The sequence below is a fragment of the Canis lupus genome, chromosome 11, assembly GCF_003254725.2.
Source record: "Canis lupus dingo isolate Sandy chromosome 11, ASM325472v2, whole genome shotgun sequence".
Lineage (NCBI taxonomy): Eukaryota > Metazoa > Chordata > Mammalia > Carnivora > Canidae > Canis > Canis lupus.
Genome location: NC_064253.1, coordinates 56,923,271 through 56,946,563, shown reverse-complemented (window position 1 = coordinate 56,946,563; position 23,293 = coordinate 56,923,271). Strand labels below are relative to the sequence as shown.

General features: G+C 39.3%; 2 protein-coding genes across 3 annotated transcripts in view; both read right to left on the bottom strand.

The window, feature by feature from the left end:
- Positions 1-8,814: 8,814 nt before the first annotated feature.
- On the bottom strand, positions 8,815-19,536 carry CAVIN4 (caveolae associated protein 4). The gene is made up of 3 exons (XM_025433371.3): positions 19,397-19,536; positions 17,787-18,242; positions 8,815-12,190 (listed from the first exon to the last, which is right to left on the bottom strand). Exons 2-3 carry the CDS (start codon positions 18,192-18,194, stop codon positions 11,513-11,515), a joined length of 1,086 nt encoding a protein of 361 aa, XP_025289156.1. The 5' UTR covers positions 18,195-18,242; positions 19,397-19,536; the 3' UTR covers positions 8,815-11,512.
- Positions 18,712-23,293, bottom strand: part of TMEFF1 (transmembrane protein with EGF like and two follistatin like domains 1) — a 79,716-nt gene continuing 75,134 nt past the window's right edge. For both annotated transcript variants that reach the window (XM_025433370.2, XM_025433369.2), the window contains one exon: positions 18,712-19,835. In XM_025433370.2, coding sequence (XP_025289155.1) covers positions 19,751-19,835 — 85 coding nt within the window. In that variant the 3' untranslated portion in view covers positions 18,712-19,750. The remainder of the gene's footprint in view (positions 19,836-23,293) is intronic.

Genomic DNA, 23,293 nt, shown 5'->3' with positions numbered 1-23,293 from the left:
GGGACCCTAAAGCCCGGAGACAGTCCCCAGGGTGCACCCCGCGCCTGCGCACTGAGGCGGGCTCCGCTCCCTCGCGCCTGCAGCGCGCATGCGTCACCCAGCCCCGTATCCCACATCACCTTCCCCCCTCCTGTCGCCTCCTTCGGGAAATGCAGTCTTCACCCCTCCTGCTTCCTTGCGGAACCTGCGGCAAGATGGGGAGGGGGGCTTCTGGAACAAACCCGGTTCTAGAGAGCACGACCCCCCACCTGGGGCCGGGCAGGGCTCCCGGGAGGCAGGGAGCCAATCAGGGCCGAGGCCCCGCCCCCTCCGCCCCACCTGCTCCAGACAGGTGGGCTCTATTCCACTTGATGTGTTGTGAGGGTTAAAGTACTCAAAGTTCCTGCTGCTTAAAGAGTATAAATACCGTGCAGCTATTTACCTGCCTCCATGTCTACTCATTTTCCTAACGGTGTTAGTAGTAGTTTGGATCCACTTCTCCAAGATTATTTTGTATGTTCAATCCTCTTTCTCAAGAACTAACTAGTTGTCACTTCTGTGGCCTCCACTTTATACTTTTCTAACTGGACATTCTCCTTCAGCCCCATGTCCCACATCATTTATATATAAATACCCTCCCGTTGTCTTGGATCCTCAGGGCTCTCTCTACCTCTCATGAGATCTGTAAAAGGTTACCCATATCCATCTCTCTGTCCCTCCTACCCCATTTACTTCACTGGAATCTGGCTTCTTGTGCCCACTCCACTAACACTGTCCCCAGCAAGTGCCATTAGATACAACGAACAAACACCTGTGTGCTGCGCCCTCCACACCTGACACGTCTGCCTGTAGCCACTGTAAACCCCCTCTGCACTCCCATTGGTATCCAATCCATAATGCTCACACTCCTCGTATTCCTACTGATGATCACTCTTTATCAGCCACAAATTTGCCTTCCCCTTGTCCTGCTTCCCTGTTCTGGTTCCCAGGTCACACTAGTCCTGTTTCTTAAACTCTCCTTTCATAGGTGAGCTCTTTCGTGTCATGATTTTGCAATGTCAGTGACCCTAAATCCATACCTCTAGCCTAGATTTTTCTTCTGAGCTTCAGATTCTTGGAACCTCAGACTCAACACCTCTAAAGCCTACCTTTATCAGTTTTCTGTGCTCCTCATCTCAGTGGATGGCATCATGTGCTGTCTCAAGTCAGAAATGGAGCAGTTACCTTAGACTCCTTCCTCTCCCTCATGCCCAGTTGTGGGTCTGTTCCCTAGGAAATAGACTCTTGAGACTTGAGTGCAGGTGGTTTGGGGGAAGGGGAGTGCTCTCAAGAATAGCACCTGTGAGGACTGAGGGAGGGAGGATGAGGTGGAGGGACCTGAACAATTGATGCAGTTCAAACAGTGCCCTCAGCCAATCCTATGGCGACCTGGAATGGCCTTTCAAAATTATTCCACACTGAGAGAAAGAATGGAGCACATACCCCCCAAGTAAAACCTGTCACTGGATGTGAGCTGCTTTCAGGAAGGGGTGTGCCTTAGGTGGGGTGGCTCTCTGTGCTGGGGGTCTAGGCTGAGAGAGGCATCAGCCAACAAAATTCACAGCATCTGGAGGGATGAGTGCTTGTCTAAAAAGGAAAACTGGAACAAAAAAAAAAAAAAGGAAAACTGGGCATCACACCACAGTACCCACTACATCCCCATACTCAGTCACCAAGCGTTTTACCTATTCCTACATTTTAATTTGAAGATCCCTCCTTCTTTAGGCTACTCTCTTCATTCTTCAAAAAATATATGAGAGTCCAAATGCACCAGGCACCATGACAGGAACAAAGTAATGGATGAAGCAGATATAGTTTCAGCTTTCAAGACATTTACAATCTAGCTGGGAAGTGAATAATCATTCAAATATATACTTTAAAACTATGATAAGTATTCTGAAGAAAAATCAGAAGTACAGAATTCCAGAATTGTGCAATATCACCATTATAAAATAAATAAAAGCGCAGAATGCTGTGAGATCTTACAAGGAGGCTTGCCCAGCAGAGCACTGGGGTGGAGGCAGGAAAAGTTTCCCTGAAGAAGTGTCAAAGAGGAGTGGGGATTTACTAGGTGTGTGCTTGGTTGTTGGACTGGAATGGGAGCGGAGAGGTGTGAACAAGATAAGGAAACCGCCTTTGCAAAGTTTTGTAACAGATGGGACGAGGATTTGGAGGAAAGGCCAGCACATCTGCAATGCAAAAATTGAGAGGCAAGGGCAGTAAGAGATGAAAATGAGGAGACAGGCAGGAGCCAGGCCATCCGGAGCTAGACATTGGGTCTTTCTTCCTAAAAGTTATGAAAGCCAATGAAAAAGCTTTAATCTCTGTCACAAAAATGATATACCTAGTTACGCAAAATATTCAACCACTCCAATCAATGTAGATAAAATGGATCATATAGATACACAAAATTGTTAAAAGCTAAATTCTGTAATGCTAAGTGCTGGGGAATATATATATATTCAGTGACAGTATTACTACTACAATAGTCTGCTTTCCTATCTCTCAGGACTACTTTGCTTCCTCTGAACAGTAACACCTAGCTGTTATTGCTTGCTAAATGCCAGTGTGCTAAGTGCTTTGCATAAATTAAATGACTTAATAAAGCATCTTTATGAAGTGGGTACTATTTAGACATTGAGATACAGAGTGTCATTTGTGTAAGTTCTCATAGTCGATAAATGGCAGACTACGACATGAAGCCAGATGTCTAATTAGAAAGCTAAAGCTTTTGACTAATACCCTGAAATACCCTACCTAAGCTTTGTAAACACCCAACCTCACTTGAGTATTTCCACGCTGCCTTGAACTTCCTCCCATCATGCCCAAGTCATGAGATCAGACCTATTTTGTAAATCAATGTCCACCAAACCTAATACAACCAACCACGGGCTACCTTTTGAGGGCCACCCCTAGAACCAAAGCACTTTCACCTGGTTGATCCCGCTGGTCCTTATTCCCTCCTCACCAGCCTATGATTTTGACGCCCTAATCTTCTGGCAGCTAAACCCGAGAGCTTTAAAAACTATTTGCTAAAAAAATACAAACTTACCTGAATATGAGTCAAAGAAAAACAAGACCACAAATATGCTGTAGTCTCGTCCTAATAACTATTTTATGATCCTGTTTTTTTATTTTCTATGTTAAAGCTAACCCTCTATTCCTTTCTCTTTAAGATTTCACTTATTTGAGAGAGCATGAGCAGAGTGAAGGGTAGAGGAGGAAACAGGTTCCCACTGAGCAGGGAGCCTGATGCAGGGCTTGATTCCAGAACCTGAATCCTGACCTGAGCTGAACTCAGACGCTTAACCAGCTGAGCCACCCAGATACCCTCACCCTCTATTCCGAATTGAGAGCTATTCCAAATGGCAGGTTTATAAAGTTATGAAAGTATCCACCAGATGTCAGCCTTGAGCTGCAATGGAGTTTACTGGGCCGTGGCCAAGGAGTAAACAAGGAGGCAACAGGGAGTGGAAGACTTTTGGAGTTCAGGTGATTTCTTTTGCAATGTAATTGTAGTTAGCTCTTTGTTTACCAACACCCTAGTTTGATTTTTCAACAAGTATAATTAGATCAATACATCAGATCGTGTCACTTCTCTGGTCAACAAGCTCCAATGTGTCCCCCTCTCACTCAAAATAAAAACAAAACTCCTTACCACAGCAGCCTTTGACACCCCACTCCTCCATTCCCGTCCTCACCCAGTTCAGCCATTGTTCCCTGAACCCACCTAATGAGGACACTGTAGCTACCTTCTCAAGAGAGGCCTTCCCAGACACCCTTTGTAAAATGGCACCCAGCCTGCACCAAACACCCATAATGCCCTACACCCTACTTTGACTTTTTTTTTTTTTCCATAATACTTATCACCTAAAATATTACATTTACTAACTGTCAGTCTCTCTCAGGAATGTTAGCTCTCGGAAGGCAGGAACTTTTGTCTTATTCACTGCTTTATTCCCAGAGCCTAGAATGGTACCAGGCTTATAGGAAGTGCTCAGTTAAATGCCATATAAATGAATTACTTGATTCAAAGATAGAAAAGATCTCATATTTTAAAGAGTCGTTTGTTTTCATTCCGTAAATACTTATTAAATACCTAATATAAAGAAGGCATTGAATTACGGGAAATATGAGTAACCTCTTAATGATGAAAAGCACAGTCTCTTGCTCTTACAACATTTCAGAAAATTCATACACAATATTTAAAAGGTTTTACAAAAAAAAACAATATGACAATCATGGGTGCCAATTGTGGGGAACTATGGAAGAAAAACATGATGCTTACATTCATCTTTAGGCATCTTTACTACCTTGCCTCCAAATAGACTGTTCTATTCTTAAACCCTCCCTGGGAGATGTTTTCTGCATAGTAGGATTTCTTTGTGAGTAACCCAATTCCCTTCCCCTGCATTTGAAATCCATTTATTTTGCTTTGTCCTTAATGACAATAAAAACTACCCAGTTACCTTTCTCCAGGTTATTCAATATGCACTATTTAAAGGAGTTCCTGGCTTTGATCTTTAATTTGAAGCTAGATTGTATTTCTGCCCAGAAGACTCAATTAAGTTTCATGATTTCCATGTCCATTCTGTCATTCCTACACCTCATGCCCAGGGGGAAAAAAAATAATCATTGTCCTTTTTGGAAAAGAAAAACGTGGAAGTCAAGAAAAATAATCCACCATATGCATATGATCTGGGTTCCATCAAACCATTAGGAGTAAATTCAGACTCCTCTGGACCCAATTTAGTCTCTTCTCAGCCTCTCTCCCTTCACAGATGCAGTCATTCTGGAGCAGGGGGGAAAAAAAAGGAAGGAGATGCTTAAGCAAATTATTACCAGAAGATGATTTTCTTTTAAATATGGAAGAATAACTAGTAAATCTTAAGTGATTTTACTCTCCAATACAGGTTTGCTGGTAATGCTACAGATGGTTTAATAGGAGAAAGATGTAGGCGTTTCAAGTAGAGAACATTTTGGTGCACTTTCCTATGGATCTACAACCTATGGTCTATTTGGATATTTTCTCTCCTGTTGAAGGAAATTTAGTCCTGTTTCTTTACAGTTGACAAGCATGTGATTGTTCCCCTCTGAAATCTCCATTGCTTTGAACTACAGCCAAGCACATCCCATGCATAATCCTGTTAATTTCTTTCTTTTCCTTATGGAAACATTCCGAATAAATGTGGCCACTTGAAAGGTGCTAATAAAATTAAAACAACAAACTCATTTCAATGGATTTCATTTTACCTTAAAACAACATCTAAATAACCAGTTTGTTGAGAATTTAAAGCTTTAGATAAAAGGCCTAATGAGGCCCTGGTAAGTTACAAATATTAGCCCATAAGATTCTAAAGATAACTTGGCTGCTTTACAGCATTATGCTGTAGGCAAACTTCAGCCAGGAATAATACCTTAATGGATTCACAGCAAGAACATGAACCAAACCCCCCAGACCGTAGTTCTCATTCTGGGTCTAAATTTAAGCCTAGAACAGTATTTATTGTTTCTCTTATTTTTGAGTGAATGATACCAGGAAGGTTTGGAAACCAGACAATGTTTGAGGATAAAGAATTCCTGCTCTTACAAAAGTAATGGTAATCACAGAATGTCAGGAGAAAATTGTTCTTGAAATGAGAGCCCAAGAATTGTTCAGAAAATAGCTTTATTTAGAAGTGAGCCAACTTCTTTACCCACTCCTTCTTCAAAGTCCAACTGCCCCAATTTTCTCATGAAAACACAGAATTTCACTTCTCTAACAACCGTGTTTCTCCAGCCCTACCCTCTGGGCTATGATGTATAATATGCTACTTGCCTGAGACCCTCCACCCTCCTTGGTCCTATCAAGCAGATGAGCACCTCAATTCAATGTGTCTAAATGAGGCCTACAAGGAGTAGCAGCCACCTTCACTGGGTTGTTTAACTGCACATGAGGCCTCAATAGCACAAAGCAGGCTGTGGCTTCCAATTGGACCATATGTACTGGGGTGGTGGGTTTTCTGGCCCAGGAGCCCCAGTTTCTCTGCCTCTTCAATCCTTGCTACCTGCTCACCTGAGGGGAGGTCTTCCATTCCTGCAGCTCCGTCTGGATAAGCATGTGAGGCAAGCCTGTGGTCTTCACTACTAGCTGATAAAATGAGCTGTTTCCACTCGACAAACCTTGTGCTCTCCCTGCTGACACCCCAGAGCAGGCAGGCAGACAGAAATCTCCTGTCTTAGCTCTAAGCCACATTTTCCAAGACAATTTACCAGACGTTCTACATTTGGGAGATTTACTGGACCTTTGCTCAGTCAGTAATAATGATACATTGGTCCCCATTTGCTGGCAATCCTCATACAAACTCTTCTATCAGCAAGAACCTTGGAGAAGATAAAATGGGTTGCATCAGACCCTATCTTTAAACCCCTAATACATTTGCAATGCCATGAGTCAGATCTAACACAAGAGACACCAGGGAATTAGATTTGCAATCACAGTACCCACAATGAAATTGAGGCTCTTGCTACAACTGTGGCAGCTGATAGGAGTAGCTACATAAAACTGGGCAACTGGCCTTGGTCAGTGTACCAGATTATAGCAGCTTTTACAATAATGACAGCTGCTTTGACACTGTACTGTCAATCACAGCTCTAACTGGAATCTTTAGGTGCCAAACAACTGATATTAGAGAAAAAAGTAACAAAAAAATATCCATCTAAGAATGAGAAGTAGCTTTTCTTTGGACTATACAATGAGCAAGCAGAAATCTGGCCTTGAGCAAAGATATAGATGGGAGAAGCTCTCACAGTGGCCATAAACCTAAAGACAATGCTGCTTCTCAAGGACTCTGGAGTCCTAGTGGATAGACAACAGACGTGCTAGAGCCACTTCAAATCAGGCTTTTCTTCAAACATCGGTGAGAATCATAATGGCTAGATTAGGAAGACCTGTAGTGTGGGAACTTATGTGGAGTACAGGCATGGCTCCCCTTTGGTATTCAGGCTATCCCAAGAGACCAGGAACCAAGGCTATCATCAGAGCAGAGTAAAAAGCCATCAGGAGAATATGGTCTTAAAATCCCTGGACAGAATATATTTCCTATCTCAATGAATTGCATAGCTACTTGCCCAAGTTCCAGTTATCATTTTCTCCCCATCACAACCCACAGCCAAGTTTAACCCATTCATAGTTCTGTTCATGCTATAGGGCAGGTGCTATTCTCTCACCTAGGAAAATACAAGGGCCCCAGTAACTGGTCTCTCTCCTCTGGTATGATAATAAGAGCATCCTTTCATAAACATAAGTCGTGGTATTCCATGGCTTTAAATCCATCAATGGCTCTCTGTGGCCTTTGACATAAAACCCAAAACACCTTCACACAATCTCCATAGCTGAACCTTGCCTTGAATTCTGTTATTTAGCTGACTCATTAGTTTTCAAATGGTAACTGAAATATTCTCTAGATTTCCCTGGCAGCCCCTAGCCAACTTGTTAGATGCTCTTCATCTGTGGTCCCATCATCCATTGTTAAATCTGAGGCTCCTATCACAACGATACTGGGTTACCTAACTCCTCCCCTAAGTTTTTCCAGGGAAAAAACTCCTTTAGTGCAGGGCCATGTCCTTCATGATATTTAATGACTGCTAGCACATGGGAGGTTCTCCAAGTGCTGGTGACCCAGACGAATAAAATACAGTTCTTGCCCTTGAAAAACATAGTCTAGTCTAGAAAGCAGTTAAGTAAACTGGAATACAATGTAAGTGCTATGACAGATGTGTGATCTGAATTCTATACAAAGCATCTTCCATTCCTACAATTCTAACATCTTATACACAGCACTAGTCACATTGCTCAATTTTTGCTTGACTATCTCCCAGAACATGACAAGCCCAAGATAAGGGTTGGAAAAGTGGAGGGGAGGAGGAGACATAGACTGTGTTCTATTCATCTTTGAATCCTCAGTGCCTCACATAGAAGCTGGCATATGAAGGTGCTGTATATATTGAGTATGTGAAGTAATTAATCATACCCTTCCTGGGGAGTGGGAGGTGACCAAAGAAAGCTAAAATGAGGAAATTGACATTATCACTGAACTTGAAAGTCATCTCCCAGAATGAGAGGGAGACAAGTGGCATGAGCAAAGGTATCAAGAGGCAGAGCAGTTGGGGGAGGGGAGGGGCTGGACAAGCACAGCTGATTTTAGAAAGACGCCCAAAGTAAATTCAAAGCCTAAGTACATTCTATCATTCCACCCCCAACCTCTCAGGGATCCCTGGATTTTCTAAGAGACTCACCTTACCCTAGGTCCCCTATCTACTTATGAAATACACTAAAGAATTCTGACCGGGTAAGGACAGCTATAAATCCTCACGCATCACATAACTCAGAGGTAGTTGGTCACAAGAATAATACACAGAATTCAGCACTAAGGCTTCTTCATTTTTCATTCACTACAGACCAGGTACTAGCATGCCCAAAATTCAAATAGAATTGAGGAGGAGACCATAATCATCATTCCCCAAAGTCTTGATTCAAATATGCCAGAGCAATTTATTTTGGGAATGTAAACTGCAATTGTTTTTAGTAGGGTTCAATAAAAGAAGCTATAGAAAACATGTCTCAAAAGAAAAAAAGGCCCAGCAATTTGGACCTGGAATGGAACTGTAATAGAATTTTACAGTTAACAATGATTCTGTGAAATATTTTATGTAACATAACCCATGCTCTTTAGCTGATGGAGTCACAATGAACTTCAGGCTTTGTTCTAAACCAAACCCTTAAAAGTGCACAAAAGGCAAAGAATGAAGTCAAAATGAAAATATTTGTATTTTTAATTTATGAAAACTTGTTGAAGGGAGATCACATACACACACCAATACACTCTCAGCAAGCTGGATTTTCACGCTCCTCTTATCACTATCTCACATTTAGCCTTAGCCTGTTTTTTAACAAACAAGCCAGAACCAGGCCACCATAAACTCTCAGAGGAAAAGCCCCTGGATCCAACATGCATAGAAAACAGAGCCGCACTACCAAGACTCCACGCTCTCAGTGTCTATGGTGTTACACGATTTTGCCTCATAAAAGCAAAAAAAAGATAAATCCTGGTCATGGTTTTATTGAATAAATTGCTTAGAATCTAACATATAATTTCAAAAACACAGGAGTAAAATGAGCAAAATATCTATTTTGTGTCATCTGAAACTTCTGAAATAAGGAACATTGACTAGAATATTCTTTGCATTAAATGGCAATGCATGATTTTATAGCCTATAATAAATAGACATTCTTTACATTAAGAAAACAGAAGGTGAAAAGAGAAACAATTATGAATGTGGAATTGAGAAATACTCTATATGGTGAAAAATGTCAAGACACAAAAGTGATTTGGAGGGGAAAATCCTGGAACTAAGAAAGCAGTATAACGCTTCAATGAATCTCTAGTTACATAAAATTGTGTTTCTGGGGTTGTACGAAGTCTTACCACGATGAAGAGCTGACCAGGTTATAATGTTTTCCACATCAAAACTCAAATGTATCTATATATTCCATAATGTTAAGCCTGGTGACATAATAAGGTCAGTAAGCAAACAAACTACAAAAATTCCTTGGTAGTAATATCTGCAGAAAAATATTTTAGCCCCAATGATATTTACTCTGTGTAGGGCTAGAAAAAAGAAAAAGCTTATAACTTCTCATATTCTTCTTAAATTCAAAACATATCTATAACAAGAAGGGTTACTATATCAAATTCATGCCATGTTATTTGCATTATTAGTAAAAATATTTATAAATAGGATACCAACATCAAACTTTACCTTTTTAAAATTCAAATTTATAATGGCTTTAAGGGAATACGTGACTAGGCATCCAAGCTCTTTCTAAACTATAACATTTTTTAAATTATTCTTTTCAAACAATGTTGTAAACACTTTAGTTTTCAATATAAAAAGATAATCGAGATGAACAATTCATGATTTTATGTATTCATGTAGAGTGAAGAAGGAAATGATACTGAATCAAACTCCCAAACCCAAATATCTGGGTAACCAAGTCAAATACTCTATAGCTTATTTGTATCTGTCTGTGTAAGTTGATTACAATTTTTAAATACGATATGAGCGCCCAAAATTGATCTGACAGCTGCTTGTCTACACTCTTCAAACTCAACAATTCCATCATTTCTTCCCCATTACAAAAAAATGGAGATTTAAACATACCAGAAGTGCAGAACCAGTATGACAATTTTTCATGTCAGCAATAATATCTACTTCCAGATTGGCTAGATATAAAGCTAATGGTTAAGTGCAATCTGGCTTCCTCCCAAACCAGCAATGATGAATTCCTATGATCACTGTTTTGGACAGGCAGGCCCTGAGGGGTTCACTCTGGAAAAAAGAAACATGAGGCCATTTCCAAACCCATTGCATCAGGAAAGATTTTAGAAAATCCTCTTGAAAGCACACAGTCATAGTTTTACACTTCATGCTGCCCAAAGATTGCTCTAGTCTACCATAGATCTAAATCAACAGAAAATTAGAAAAGGAGTTTCCAGAAAGCATTTTAAGACCCTACCCAAGGTTGGATTTTAGTCTTTGACAGAAAAAGATGTTACTCAAATATTTTTTATCCCTTAGTCTATGAAAAGGCTTCTGAAGACCAACTTGAGCTTCTGGTCCAACCTAGGTCCTCAATGCTTGGTGCTCAAGTCTTTTTTAGAAGGTGTAATTATTACAATTCTGTTCCTGAGGAACCAGTGGGGTTTGTTTTCTCTGAATGTGCTTGCTCCCTGTACCCCCAGAATGTATAACATTTCCTTTGATCTTCACAACAGTCTTCTGAGATGGGATAGACTAACACTCTCCATTTTACTGATGAGCGTATTAGCAGGTGTCTTGCCGAGGGGCTTGGTATAACAGAGCTATAATGCCAGATCAAATGCTCAAGTCCAGAACTTCATTTTTTTTTTAAGCAAAAGCATCAAAAAGAAGTGTGACTACTAATTTACTGATGAATCTATTTGAACATATGGATGATATAATCCACATGGGTTATTCCCCTTTGAGCTTGGCCACAACATCCATCTAGACCAAAACTGAAAGTTCACTTGCAAATGATGGCTACAAATTGCCCTTCCTATGTTTTAGACACCAAACACCTAATTGGCCCTCACTAGGAAACTACTTTCCTGCTGGGTAAGAGAAAAGAACTTAAAAATCCACAGCTGCCATTAAGAATGACATAAAAGAGAGTTGATAGAATCATACAAGCCCAGGGGAGAAAAAGGAAGTTATAAGGAAATGTAGAGAATACTTGTATTACCTTTAAAATTTTAAACATCAGAAATGAAACCAGCCGTGTCATCCATGTTTTCCTATAGACACATATACATGACTATTGTATAAAGTAAATGACTATACTACGCTATCAATGTAAATGACTGTATCATTTAAACTAGAACCTGTGATTAAAGAGATTTATATTTATAATATGCTTAGTTCCTCTTTATGATTACTGCTTTAAATCTAGCAAAAGAGACTCATCATCCTCCACTTTCACCTGGGGTTTAAAAGTAACTTTTAAAGGCTCAGGGGTTGAAATCTCTCCCCCTTCTCTGGGAGGATACGCCGCCCTGGCCTCCTCATGGTCTGTTTCACTGAGCTCATCAGTGTAGATCTCACTGATGGGACCCAGAGACTCACTCCTGGCAATGATGTCCACACCCATCTCCCTGACCTCCTCCACGTCGCCCGCCACGGTTTGGTCCTTCGCTTTCCGAAGGCTACGCATCTTAAAAGCTTCCCTTGAGGGAGCTGCATTAGAAATGGATTTCTTAAACCTTTCACCTGACTGTTTCAGCCTCTCTCCTGACTGCCTTAACCTCTCTCCTGACTGCCTTAGCCTTTCTCTCCTCTCCGGGGTCACTATTCTAGTTCTAATTCTGTTCACTTTCTTGTCAAAATTTTGCCGTGTCTTCTGCATGTTTTCTTTGGAAAATGCCTTTTTGATATTGTCAATGCGCTCCTTGCCTGACTTTCTAAGCCTGGCAGATTTGCTTTCTTCCACATAATATTCTTCGTCTGAAGACAGATCTATTGGAGGGTCAAAGACATCGTCCTCGACCTCTTGATTCTCAGTTAGGCTTCTGTCCTTGACAATAGACAGGGATGTTGGACACCGAATCTCCTCCTGAAGGAGAGAAAGAGAAAAAGCACATTAGGTTATCAGTTCTTTTACCTTCTGGCCACACCTTTTCCATCTCCTCCACAGGCTATGCAGCCTCCGCCTGTGTCTCAACTGTTGGTTTTTCTCAGGGTTTCTCTCTCCTTATCTCTTGTTGCTTCGTCTCCCAAGCTCAACCAGAGCAACCTGACCCACTCCTCCCCTCAGATCCAATAGTAAGCAAACTCACAAATATTTTCACCTCTCCCCTTCTCCTAAGATGGTGACACAATTCTATATGACAGACAGACCTCACCTGGACGTAACAGGGACACCTCAAACTTAACACGTCCAGAGTCACCAGGGGGCCTCAGTCCGTTAAGCATCCAACTCTTGTTGTTGTTGTTTTTTAAATAAAGATGTTATTTATTTGAGAGAGAGAACAAGAGAACACAAGTGGGGGGAAGGGGAGGGACAGAGGGACAGGGAGAAGCAGGTTCCCACTGAGCAGGGAGACTGACACTGGAATTGATCCCAGGACCTTGCGATCATAACCTGAGTCAAAGCCAGATGCTTAACCAACTGAGTCACCTAGATGCCCCTCAGCACAGGTCTTGATCTCAGGGTTGTGAGTTCAAGCCCTGCATTGGGCTCCATGCAGGATGTGGAGCCTACTTTAAAATAAATAAATTCATTAATTAGATTAGATTAAATAAATACATTTTTTAAAAATTTAACATGTCTAAAAATTAAGGTCCACACAGCATCGTCTCTATCCTCTCCACAGCTGCTCCTTTTCCTGGGCCTCTCAGCACCAAACCCCCTCCAGGTGCCACCCAAATAGAAATCTCAGAATTTTCAACCCAAGTATTTCCTCTCCTTTCAACCCATATCCCATGGGTCACCAAGCACTGGTGATAACCCTGCTTAATAACTCCTGCCCGGGATCCCTGGGTGGCGCAGCGGTTTGGCGCCTGCCTTGGGCCCAGGGTGCGATCCTGGAGACCCGGGATCGAATCCCACATCGGGCTCCCGGTGCCTGGAGCCTGCTTCTCCTTCTGCCTGTGTCTCTGCCTCTCTCTCTCTCTCTGTGACTATCATAAATAAATAAATAAAAATTAAAAAAAAAATAACTCCTGCCCCCTCCTCCTTCCTCCTTGCCTCTACCAATGTCTTAGTTCAGGTCCCTGTCATCTCAAGCCTGAACTTTTTGAAATAATACATTTACCTCCAAAGCATCACCTAAATATTTCCTGGGAAATATTTCTAAAGTATAGCTCTGAACACATCCTTTCTCTACTGTAAAACTTTTGGGAACTTATCAACATCACAAGAAAGATAGTAAGATTAGAAGGCTCTTCAGTTTGAGCTAAACTTACTTTCCAGTCTAGCAACAGACTGTGTATTGTGTACACAGAGTATTGTGTACAATGTATTGTGTAATCGCTCTCTGCTCCTCAAACACAATGTTTTCATCCTTCATGCCTTTGTATATTTTTTTTACTACCTTTTTCTTTCATTACTTTTAATGCCTTTCACTTCTTCTCAGTTCTGTCAACAAAATCTTTGAGAATCAATTTAAATGTCCCCAACGTCCCCCCAAGAAGCTAATTCTTTCTCCAATTTACACCAGAATGATAGGTACACACCTCTACATACAACACTTTTTGAACCTCTAGATAAAAAGGAAAAGATGTCAAAGAACAAAAAAGGAGAACTATCAGCCAGTGAGGCAAGAGGAAATCCAAGAAAGTAGCACCTCCAGGAGCCAAGGGAAAAGAAGCTTTAAGAAGAGAAGGAGGGACTAACAATGTCAGATGTGTAAAAGGATAAGGATGAGGACTGGATTTGGGAACCAATCTAGACAGACACTGGGGACCCCTGATAACCAGCCCAGAAACACAGCTGCTAGAGAAACCCATCTTACTATTTAGGGATTATTTCCAAAACTAAACAGGCAAAATTTAAGGATCATGAGATTTTAAGGGAATCCATGAGCTAAAATTTCTAAAAGAAACTATGCTCCTACTTAAGATCCAGATTAAATTTGCTCAATCAAAAATATTAATAAGTATGTAAGAAATAGGTTTACTCTAAAACCCATCAGCTTGACAGTCAAGAAGGTCCTTAGAACCTCATTTCTTTGGATACTTGCTTAAAATCAAATTCTTTGGCTACAGGATTGGAAAGTCTAGCAGTTAAAAAAAAAGGGGGGGAAGAAAAGGCAGGTGGGCGTCTCATAGCTCTCTGATGAATCAGTGCGAAGCAGCAAAATTATTCCTCTCCTTTCCTGACACCTGCTGCAGGGAGTAGCTCAGCAACACCAAGTGAGTTAGTATGGCCTGAGAAGGTATAATTAGAATAGGAAGGAGCCAAAGAATAATTACTGCTTAGTAGGGGGGAAAACCTCACAATCTTAGTGTGAAGAAATCAGATATAGCTTAACTCAGAAATCACATACCCTTCTCTTCAATTGCATGAATTAAACAAAATCAGGCTTAAAAACAAAACACAGGTAGAATCAGAGAAAGTACTTGTTACATGGAAATATTTGTCGCAATTCCTATTAAGTCAGAGATACCATGAGTTAATGATGAATATACTATAATAATAATAATTGAAGATTGAGGCACATGGGTGGTTAAGCCTCTGCCTTCAACTCAGGTCATGATCTCAGGGTCCTGGTATCAAGCCCTGAGTCGAGCTCCCTGTTGAGTGGGGAGTCTGCTTCTCCCTCTCCCTCTGCCTCTCCCCTCTGCTCGTGCTATCAAATGAATAAAAAAAAATTTTTTTTTTAAATAATGATCAGGGCAGCCTGGTAGCTCAACGGTTTAATGCTGCCTTCAGCCCAAGGCGTGATCCTGGAGACCAGGGATCAAGTCCCACGTCGGGCTCTCTGCATGGAGCCTGCTTCTCCCTCTACCTGTGTCTCTACCCCTCTCTCTGTGTGTCTCTCATGAATAAATAAATCTTTAAAAAATAAATAAATAAATAAATAAATAAATAAATAAATAAATAGTGATCACTGAAGATTATGGGATTGAGTTATAGTTGATTTCCAAATAATTGTTATATATCTTTTTATGTAAAAGTCCAGGTAAAATCATTTTTGTAACAAAACAAGTACTATCGTCAGAGTAATCAGAGTGGCTTTGATTGAGTATTAAAGAGACATAGCTAAGGGACTTTTGAATATATAGAAGTCCAGGACTTATCATTAGGGAATGGCCAAATATCTCATTTGGTAACTACAAGCATGTGGTTTGTAAGCAAAATTGTTAGAAGAGACAGTATGACTGCTGGCTTGCAATGAGAAGGTTATCGAGGTGAAAAAGTATGTTCAAAGAGAAATCACAATTGTATAATAAAGAGCAGATAATTTTTTTAATGCCAATATCCAGGATTAGGTGAAAGCTAAGCCATATACAACTATGGGAGATAAAGATGTAGCCAGGGAAAACTTTTTGAGAAAAAACCCAAATGGAAATGAAAATACACTATAGCTGAATTATCCCAGCTTCCAGTTAATTTCAGTAGGACAAGTGATCTCAGTATAACCACTTATATACATTAACTATGAGAATGAAGTATAAGAACTAATTTTAACTAAGTATAACCATGTACATACTGTATAGTGTTCTAACAGCTAATGAATCATCAAATCCATTGTTTTTACCTTCATCTTTTCTCTACAAGCTCTACCGTTATAAAAAATAGCAGCTGCTTACTGACAAACTACTGCTTCCTCCGAACAACCTAATTTCATAAAACTTCACAGCATTGTATCTTACAAGGAATGAGATCTGACTTAAATTAGCACCTCTAAGTAGCTTTTTCACTATCTTCAACTTTTTCAACTATAGGAAATCAAAGAGAAAAAATAACAAGCTTCAGGGAATAAAAAGGTGAATATAGAAAATAATCTTAACTGTAAAAAAAAAAAATTTATGCCAATAGACAAGAGTCAATTAGAACATTTCAGAAACTTCTTTCTTCTAGCCTTTGTAGATTTTGATTGGTAACTGGTTCATAGGAGAAATGTCGGATACCAAGAATGTTTCCTGGCATGCCCCGTGCAAGTGAAGGGTACGACATAACCCATTCCAGCTAATGCCCTTGGAAAGGGAACTGAAGAATGGATCCTACATTCTCTAATACCAAATCTAGATCCCCATTACATACACTAATACTGGGACTGGCCTCTTTTTCTTAAGTAAAACAAGGTTCTTAAAAACAGATCCAAAATACTACTCTGCCATCCCAGGGTAACTTCATCAGTCAACAGACCACTGTGGAAAACTGTCTAACGTGTGAAGAATGCTGTGGGGAGCTGTGGCCCATATCTCTAGTGCCTTACAAATATCTGCCTACGTAATCCAACTGCATTCCTATTTCATTTTGTTTTTACTCTTCGAGGTTTTTTCCCTATGCACAGGGTATCCATCCATTTTTAAAATACACTGTGATAACACTGAATATATATGTATGTACAAAAGTGAATATCCCTGCACACATTCCTGATTTCATGCTTAGAAAAATCCTTTGACATGAAATGTTGGGGCCAGAAGGTTTGTAAAGGTTCTTAATAACATACTACCAAAACTTCCCTCCAGAAATGTTATACCAGTTAATACTGCCACCAGCATATGAAAGTACCTGGCTTTTTTTACCCTTAAACTCTGAGTATATGTTTTAATAATTGAAAATACTCAAATGGGCACAAGTGGAATTCTGATCATTTATTTTGTCTTTTGTAAATGGTCTGATAACGACTTTCCCATTTTTCTACCACAGGAAGAGTGTTCAACTTTTTCCTTTTGATATGTAAGTTTTAAAATATAGATATTATGCATTTTGCCATGGATGTGTTCCTATTTAAAAAAATATGAATGCCAAATGCAGAGAAACATAGGAACTTAGCACAAGACGCAATGTCACACTAAAACTACTATATTAAATAAGCTGAGTCAAAAGACTTTGTAATCAAATATAAGCAATTACTTATATGACTCCAACATCTGTAAAACTGTAACAACTATAAAAACTGCCTGATTATTTAAGAAATAGTTTTTCTTACTATGACTGTAACTTACCTATAAAATCACATGTAAAAATGCCAACAAATAATATTCTGAAAAGTTTACATTTTACTGTTTAAGGATTTCCAGGCTCTCTCCATAATAAAGGGGAAAACCACACTGTGGGACTCCTGGTCCTCAGTTTCTTTTTTTATACAACAAAGAGGTGTTTTAAACTAGAAGCTTCTTATATATCTTCTGGAACTAACATTCTCAGTCTTTGAAAGGGCATCATGCTAATATGGCTAATATGCTGGAAGAGCCTTACCAATATTAAGTTTCAAAGTCAAGAAATAGCCTAAGTTATGATCCACAGTTCATATTACACAAAATGGTTGGGAAACTCAAAATACTGATAGGATATAGTACATGAGAGAACATAGAAATGGCTTTATCCTGGGATTCTCGCTAATACAGAACTCTACTCCATGAATATATACAATAGTTATGATGTGATGCCAGAAACTTCTGATACAAATGGTTGGCAATTCAAGGATATTAAGATTGTACAGGAATCAAGCCAAATGCAAAAGTAGCAAGCTTACCTGGAAGATCACCACACGGAATTTGTTTTTTTTCATTATTTCCTCTTGCTTGGATTCAACATTTTTCACATGAACCTGTTGCCTCTCCACCCGGGCCTTCACATCTTTAATGTGAGCACTGACTTTTCGAGTTTTCTCAAACAACTTGTTAATGACATAGCCTGTATTGCTGTGTGACTGGGAAAGCTTCAACAGGTCAATCTGGACAGATTTTATGGCATTTTCCATTTCCCTATGTCTTTCCTCTAGTCTCTTCTGGCTTGCCTGCACACTGTCCACAATGGTGGCTACTTTGTCCAGCACCGTCACAATGGTAAGAGCGGCGTCTTGGTCTTCGTCTTCTGTAATGCTTGACAGGCGATTCTGGTGGATTTTATCAGCATTGGAAGCAGACTCATTATGTTCCATTTTAGTTATTTCTCAGTGAAAGATGTCCCACCACAATCAATTCTGGCACTAAGAGTAAAAAGTTAGCTTGATAACAGGCAACAGGGTTGTTTAAAGGGTTGGAAACCCCACCCCTGGAGACTGGTCAAGTATTTATAACTACAAATACCCACACATGACTGTTCTGCAATATGAACCCTTGCAGAGCACTGGGTACTGTTCCAAACATGCTTGGTGACTGACTAATGGACTCAAATAAGACTGTGTGGAGAGAAGAGGAAAGCTTAAAAAAAAAAAAAAAAAAAAAAAAAAAGTTCCCCAAAGCCACCATGTTACTAATAATAAGCCAAGGAGCCAAATGACCAAAAAAACAAATGCTGAATGTTGAGGGAAGCTTCTGCCTTTAGATAATTTCAAGCAGTATTTGTAAAAGCAAAGGGGAATTCTGAACTGAAATCTTTCTCTACTTCACATATTAAATGTACTGATTCATCAATATCAAAGAATGTGGTAAATAAATACACCAAAACAGAGGCCATATAGTGAAAACATTATATTATAACATGCTTTTCCAAACAAAATATTAAAATTAATATTTATTTTTGAACATATTCTTAAATTCTACATGCATACTTCCAAATATCTAAACTACATGTTAAACAGCTGAATACATTCTACTCACATTTCAGATCTTTAAACACCAACAATCTATTAATACAGCTATTACTACAGGACAAATTTGGATAGAGGTCTTAGATAATTTTTAAGCTCACCTTAAGAGCACCAATCATTAACAATCATTTTTGTATTTTATTCACGAACACTGATACAATTTGTTTATGTTAAAACAAATATTTCTTAAAAATGAATGTGTATTAAAGTAGTTTAACTGATCGAGTAGGCTTTATTCCAATCTGTTTGTTAAACAGACAATTCTCACAATATCTAAATCTACTTTCCAATGATCTGTTCCAACTTTGCTACCAGATACTTTTCCAAATTATCAGAATTATTTTTTCAAAGAGAGGAATAATCAAATTCCAATCCATACAGCTTATAAATATTTTACATCTAACACACACAGCTTTACAGGTCATGCGATAGGCAGTGTCTAAAAAATCAGTTACTAAATCTCAAAAACATTTAAATGTCTATTTAAACACAGTGTCTTCTAGATTTTTTATCTTTTTTTTGTAAGAAAAGTAATCTGTAAACATCTTTACCTTTAGTTCATGCTTGGTCATTTGTTGTGGTCATTGTGGAAGAAGTGGGTATGACTTTATAACCATTTGTGAAGTGGTCCTTCTTTGCAAAAATATTACATTCCATGGGTAAAGAACAAGTCTTAGAATTACCATGTGGTATAAATTTGTGAAATCAATTTCTGTATTTAAAAACATAAAACAAAGACTACTAAACAGTCCAAAACTGTTGTAGCTGAATATTCTAAATACGAGCCAACAGTACTACACTAAAAATGTCCAAAAATAAGGCCTCTGAAATAAATATTTCCATTCTTTAAAAAAAGACATAATAAATGTACATCACATGGTTAGTGTACATATAAAAGTCATCAGTTAAACCATTCTGGATGACGTATCTGAAGTAAAATGACCTAGGTTTTGCTTCTGTCGCCGTCCTCTGTTGTTTTTAGGGCATTTTCTGTTGAAAATAAAAGAAAAAAAAAAAAGAAAAACGTCGTTTTGTTTAAGATATTTCAAACGTTTCCAAAGTCATACAGATTTCACACACAAAGCCATATTGGGAAACAGGATGCTGTTTGATGCAAGACAAGCTGAGGACCAACATGTCAGACTGCTCTCTTCCCTACAGAGCTGGGAGGTGAGAGGGCTAGGTACAGCAGGTGTGAGCAAAAGCAAAGTTCACTACCGGGTCTCTATTGCTGCCTATGCCTCCCTGAGAGGAATCCTTGTCCTTCCTCTGGCCTGGCAGCTCCCTAGCCACAGTGACTAATAACACATAAACCTTGGACAGTTGAAAGGATTCTGGCCTATATATGTCTCCTGAGCATGATGACACCCGCAAAGTGACAAGAACAGCTTGGATGAAGGAGTAATTAGGAACAGGTGTGCATGCACAGGAACAAACACACAAGAAATGCTTAGTGATTTTAGACACTGACTCAAAAGAAGTCATCCTGCTTGACCACAGAACCCAATAAAGAACTGTCATGCTGGGGGTAAGGGACAGTCCTTGGTTCTACTGTACTTGTTCTCCATGGTAGTATAAATCTCACTTGCTGTAACTGCTCTTATGCCTGTCCATCAGAATCCAAACTTATGAGATCTTATTATGCACCAAGGGCTGAGGTATGTAATGTGGTGCAAAGGCACTGAGATGAATTCTGGTCATTTTGAGCTTAAGCTCTGCTAAAAACTAGCTGTGCAACATCCATTTCCTGTATGCGAAATATTAAAAGTTGGACCAACCTCTAAAATCTCTGCCAGCGAGGAATTTATAATTTAATCTAAAGAAAGTCTTGTGGCATGGAGTACTCCTAAGTTCCATGTTTTTAATTCAGTTTCAAAGAGCACTGCTTTGCCTTGACCTGAAAGCCTTGACGGTAACACTTTCATTTCACATACTGTATTTCATAAATTTTATCTCACTAATCCTCCTAAAAACACTTTGAGGTAGACAATGATGAAATCATCTCCATTTCACAGTTGAGAGGCCAAGCAAACCTCTTTAACTGTCACCAATTCACCATGACATTGGAAAAGTTCTAACTTCCTGGGGCCATGGTTTTGTCATCTATGAAATAAAGGGGTTTGACTAGGATAATGTTTGAGGTCCCTGCTCTTCTGTCATTCTAAGTGTCTAAAAATATGAAAGAAGATTCCAAGCATAAAAGAACAAAGTTTTACTCTTGCAGTCTTGATAAGTGAGTCAGTGGGAACATCCTTTGAAAGGGAGATTCCTCGCATGTAACAACCACCAGCCAGTTTATGGGATAAAACAGCTGTCCCATAATGGACTGTGTGGGAAAGACACTCCTTAAAAATTCAGTGAAGCTAAGTCCAAGTACATAATTATAATATTCTAAAGTCAAGAAGCAAAACATTTGAGGGGAAAAAACAACACAATAAAAAGACAGGCCTCAAGGAGAGATGTATGATAAAATTCAAGGAGATGACCCCCTTCAGTCACAGAGCCAGTGGGCAGTGAAGACAATATAACATGTTTACAAAAACATTCTGACGTTGGAAGTGTCTGTGAAGGCAGTAAATGAATCTGGGATATCAGCTAGAAGGCATGAACTTGAAAAAATACCTGTCAGTAATTTTAACTTAGTAGAATTAGAATGTAGAAAATTATAGCACACTGAGAACAGAGGCAAAGAGCAGGATAAAAGGCTGGATTAGGATTTGTAAAACGGCTTAACTACCTCCATGATCTAGAGTAAGGTACTTCCCCCATCCAGACCTTCAAATTTCCTTACTTCTCTAGAATGGAAGGGGTTGACTCAAAGTTGCTTCCTGCTGATTCGAACATCCTTTGATCTTCTTAAAGATGGCACTTTCACTGAGCCTCAAAAACTTCCCTCATCTTTACCTTATTTCTATCTCTCACCCTCCATATAATTTATTACTCAACTCCTGCTTTACTAGAATAATTAATATCCTATATGGTTCCCCTGACATCATGTTTTCTCTTCTCCAGTAAAATTTTGCAGATGACACTCAGATCAATGGTCTGAAAAAAAAAGGATTCATTTCAAGTTATCTCCTCAACTCTATCCAAAAGCCCTGTCACTAACAAAATCAAGTTTGAAACTTGCTCCCATGCAATGGTCATACTTGGCAAATACACTTCCTCATATGACTCAACATGGACCATCCTCTTGATGGTTCCGTGGAAAGAGGAATGGTTTGGAAATGAGGCAGCACTTAATCCAAATCCAGGCACTTCCACTTACTAGGCACAGTAATGACCACAGGCAAATTACCTAACCTCTAAGCCTATATTAAATGGCCACAGGCAGCCCAGCTGTTACATGGGTTGCTTCTATTTTCCCTTTCTACTGTTATTTTTCACATCACTATCATCCCTATTTTAATCTATTGCCCAATTTTATTCTCAGTAGTCTTGCCTAAGGGCAGATCATCTGTTCTGTGGAATAAAGGCCACTGACTTTAGCACCTAAATTTTATGAAAAATACCCGCTACTCAGAGAACGTTTTTTTAATCATTTCTAGATTTATCATTTCAGCTCCAGATGGCTTAGAGTATTGAAGGTCTGGCTTCTATCCAGATCTTAGATAGAAGAGCCATAAATCCATGATGGCCTGCCAATATCTGTGTTTGATATGCTCCAATTCTCTGCCCAGAATAATGCAGAAAAGTACAGAGATGATGTTTATGGAACTTCTGAACCAAATCTTAAAGGAGATAGGAAGAGCCAAGCAAGATGAAAAGACATGACACTGGGAAGCAGAACAATATGAATTGGATTTAGTCTGACTTTTCTTGGGTCCTGTTCATCTCTGACTTACACGTTTCCACTCAGTTTGGAAAATACCCATTTTACGCCCATTGTAATCCAAGTATGTCTTTTAATTTGGAGTTTAGTTATAATAAACACCAATGGTTTTAGTTATGACGGAAAATTTTAAAGGTTCCTTACGATTGTATTCCAGAAAATGAAGTAATGTTAAGACAACGATAGAATAAGAAAAGTAGTTTTCTTTTATCTCTGATTTCTTCCTTTCTTATTATATTTACTGTGGATAAAGTATATTCTTAGGGCATAAACACCTTCCAGTTCTTCAGAGGTTTAAAAATTTTGGGCATGGTCCTTCTGCTACTACCATCATCATCCCTCAATGCAGTTCTAAGATCCCTAATTTCCTGCATGCTACTGAATATTCTCATGCTCCTTCTGCCTGCAGCCTAGCTATCCATGTAACCCTGAGAATGAGTTTGTGCCCATATTCTAAGGAAGCAAGATAAGGAGAGGCCAGACCTACACAGAAACCTTAGGGAACTAATTTTAGGATTTTTTTCCTAATAGACTGGAGGACTTAAAGCATCTATCATTTTCAGTGTGCTTCAAGGTTCTTTAATTTAATAGCTACCCATCTCTAACTGAAGGTTGG

Excerpts from the sequence above, each read along its gene's own strand:
- CAVIN4 (XM_025433371.3), bottom strand. The coding sequence starts at position 18,194 with ATGGAACATAATGAGTCTGCTTCCAATGCTGATAAAATCCACCAGAAT. Across the intron at positions 12,191-17,786 it reads TCCGTGTGGTGATCTTCCAG|GAGGAGATTCGGTGTCCAAC; the intron begins GTAAGCTTGCTA and ends TCTCTCCTTCAG.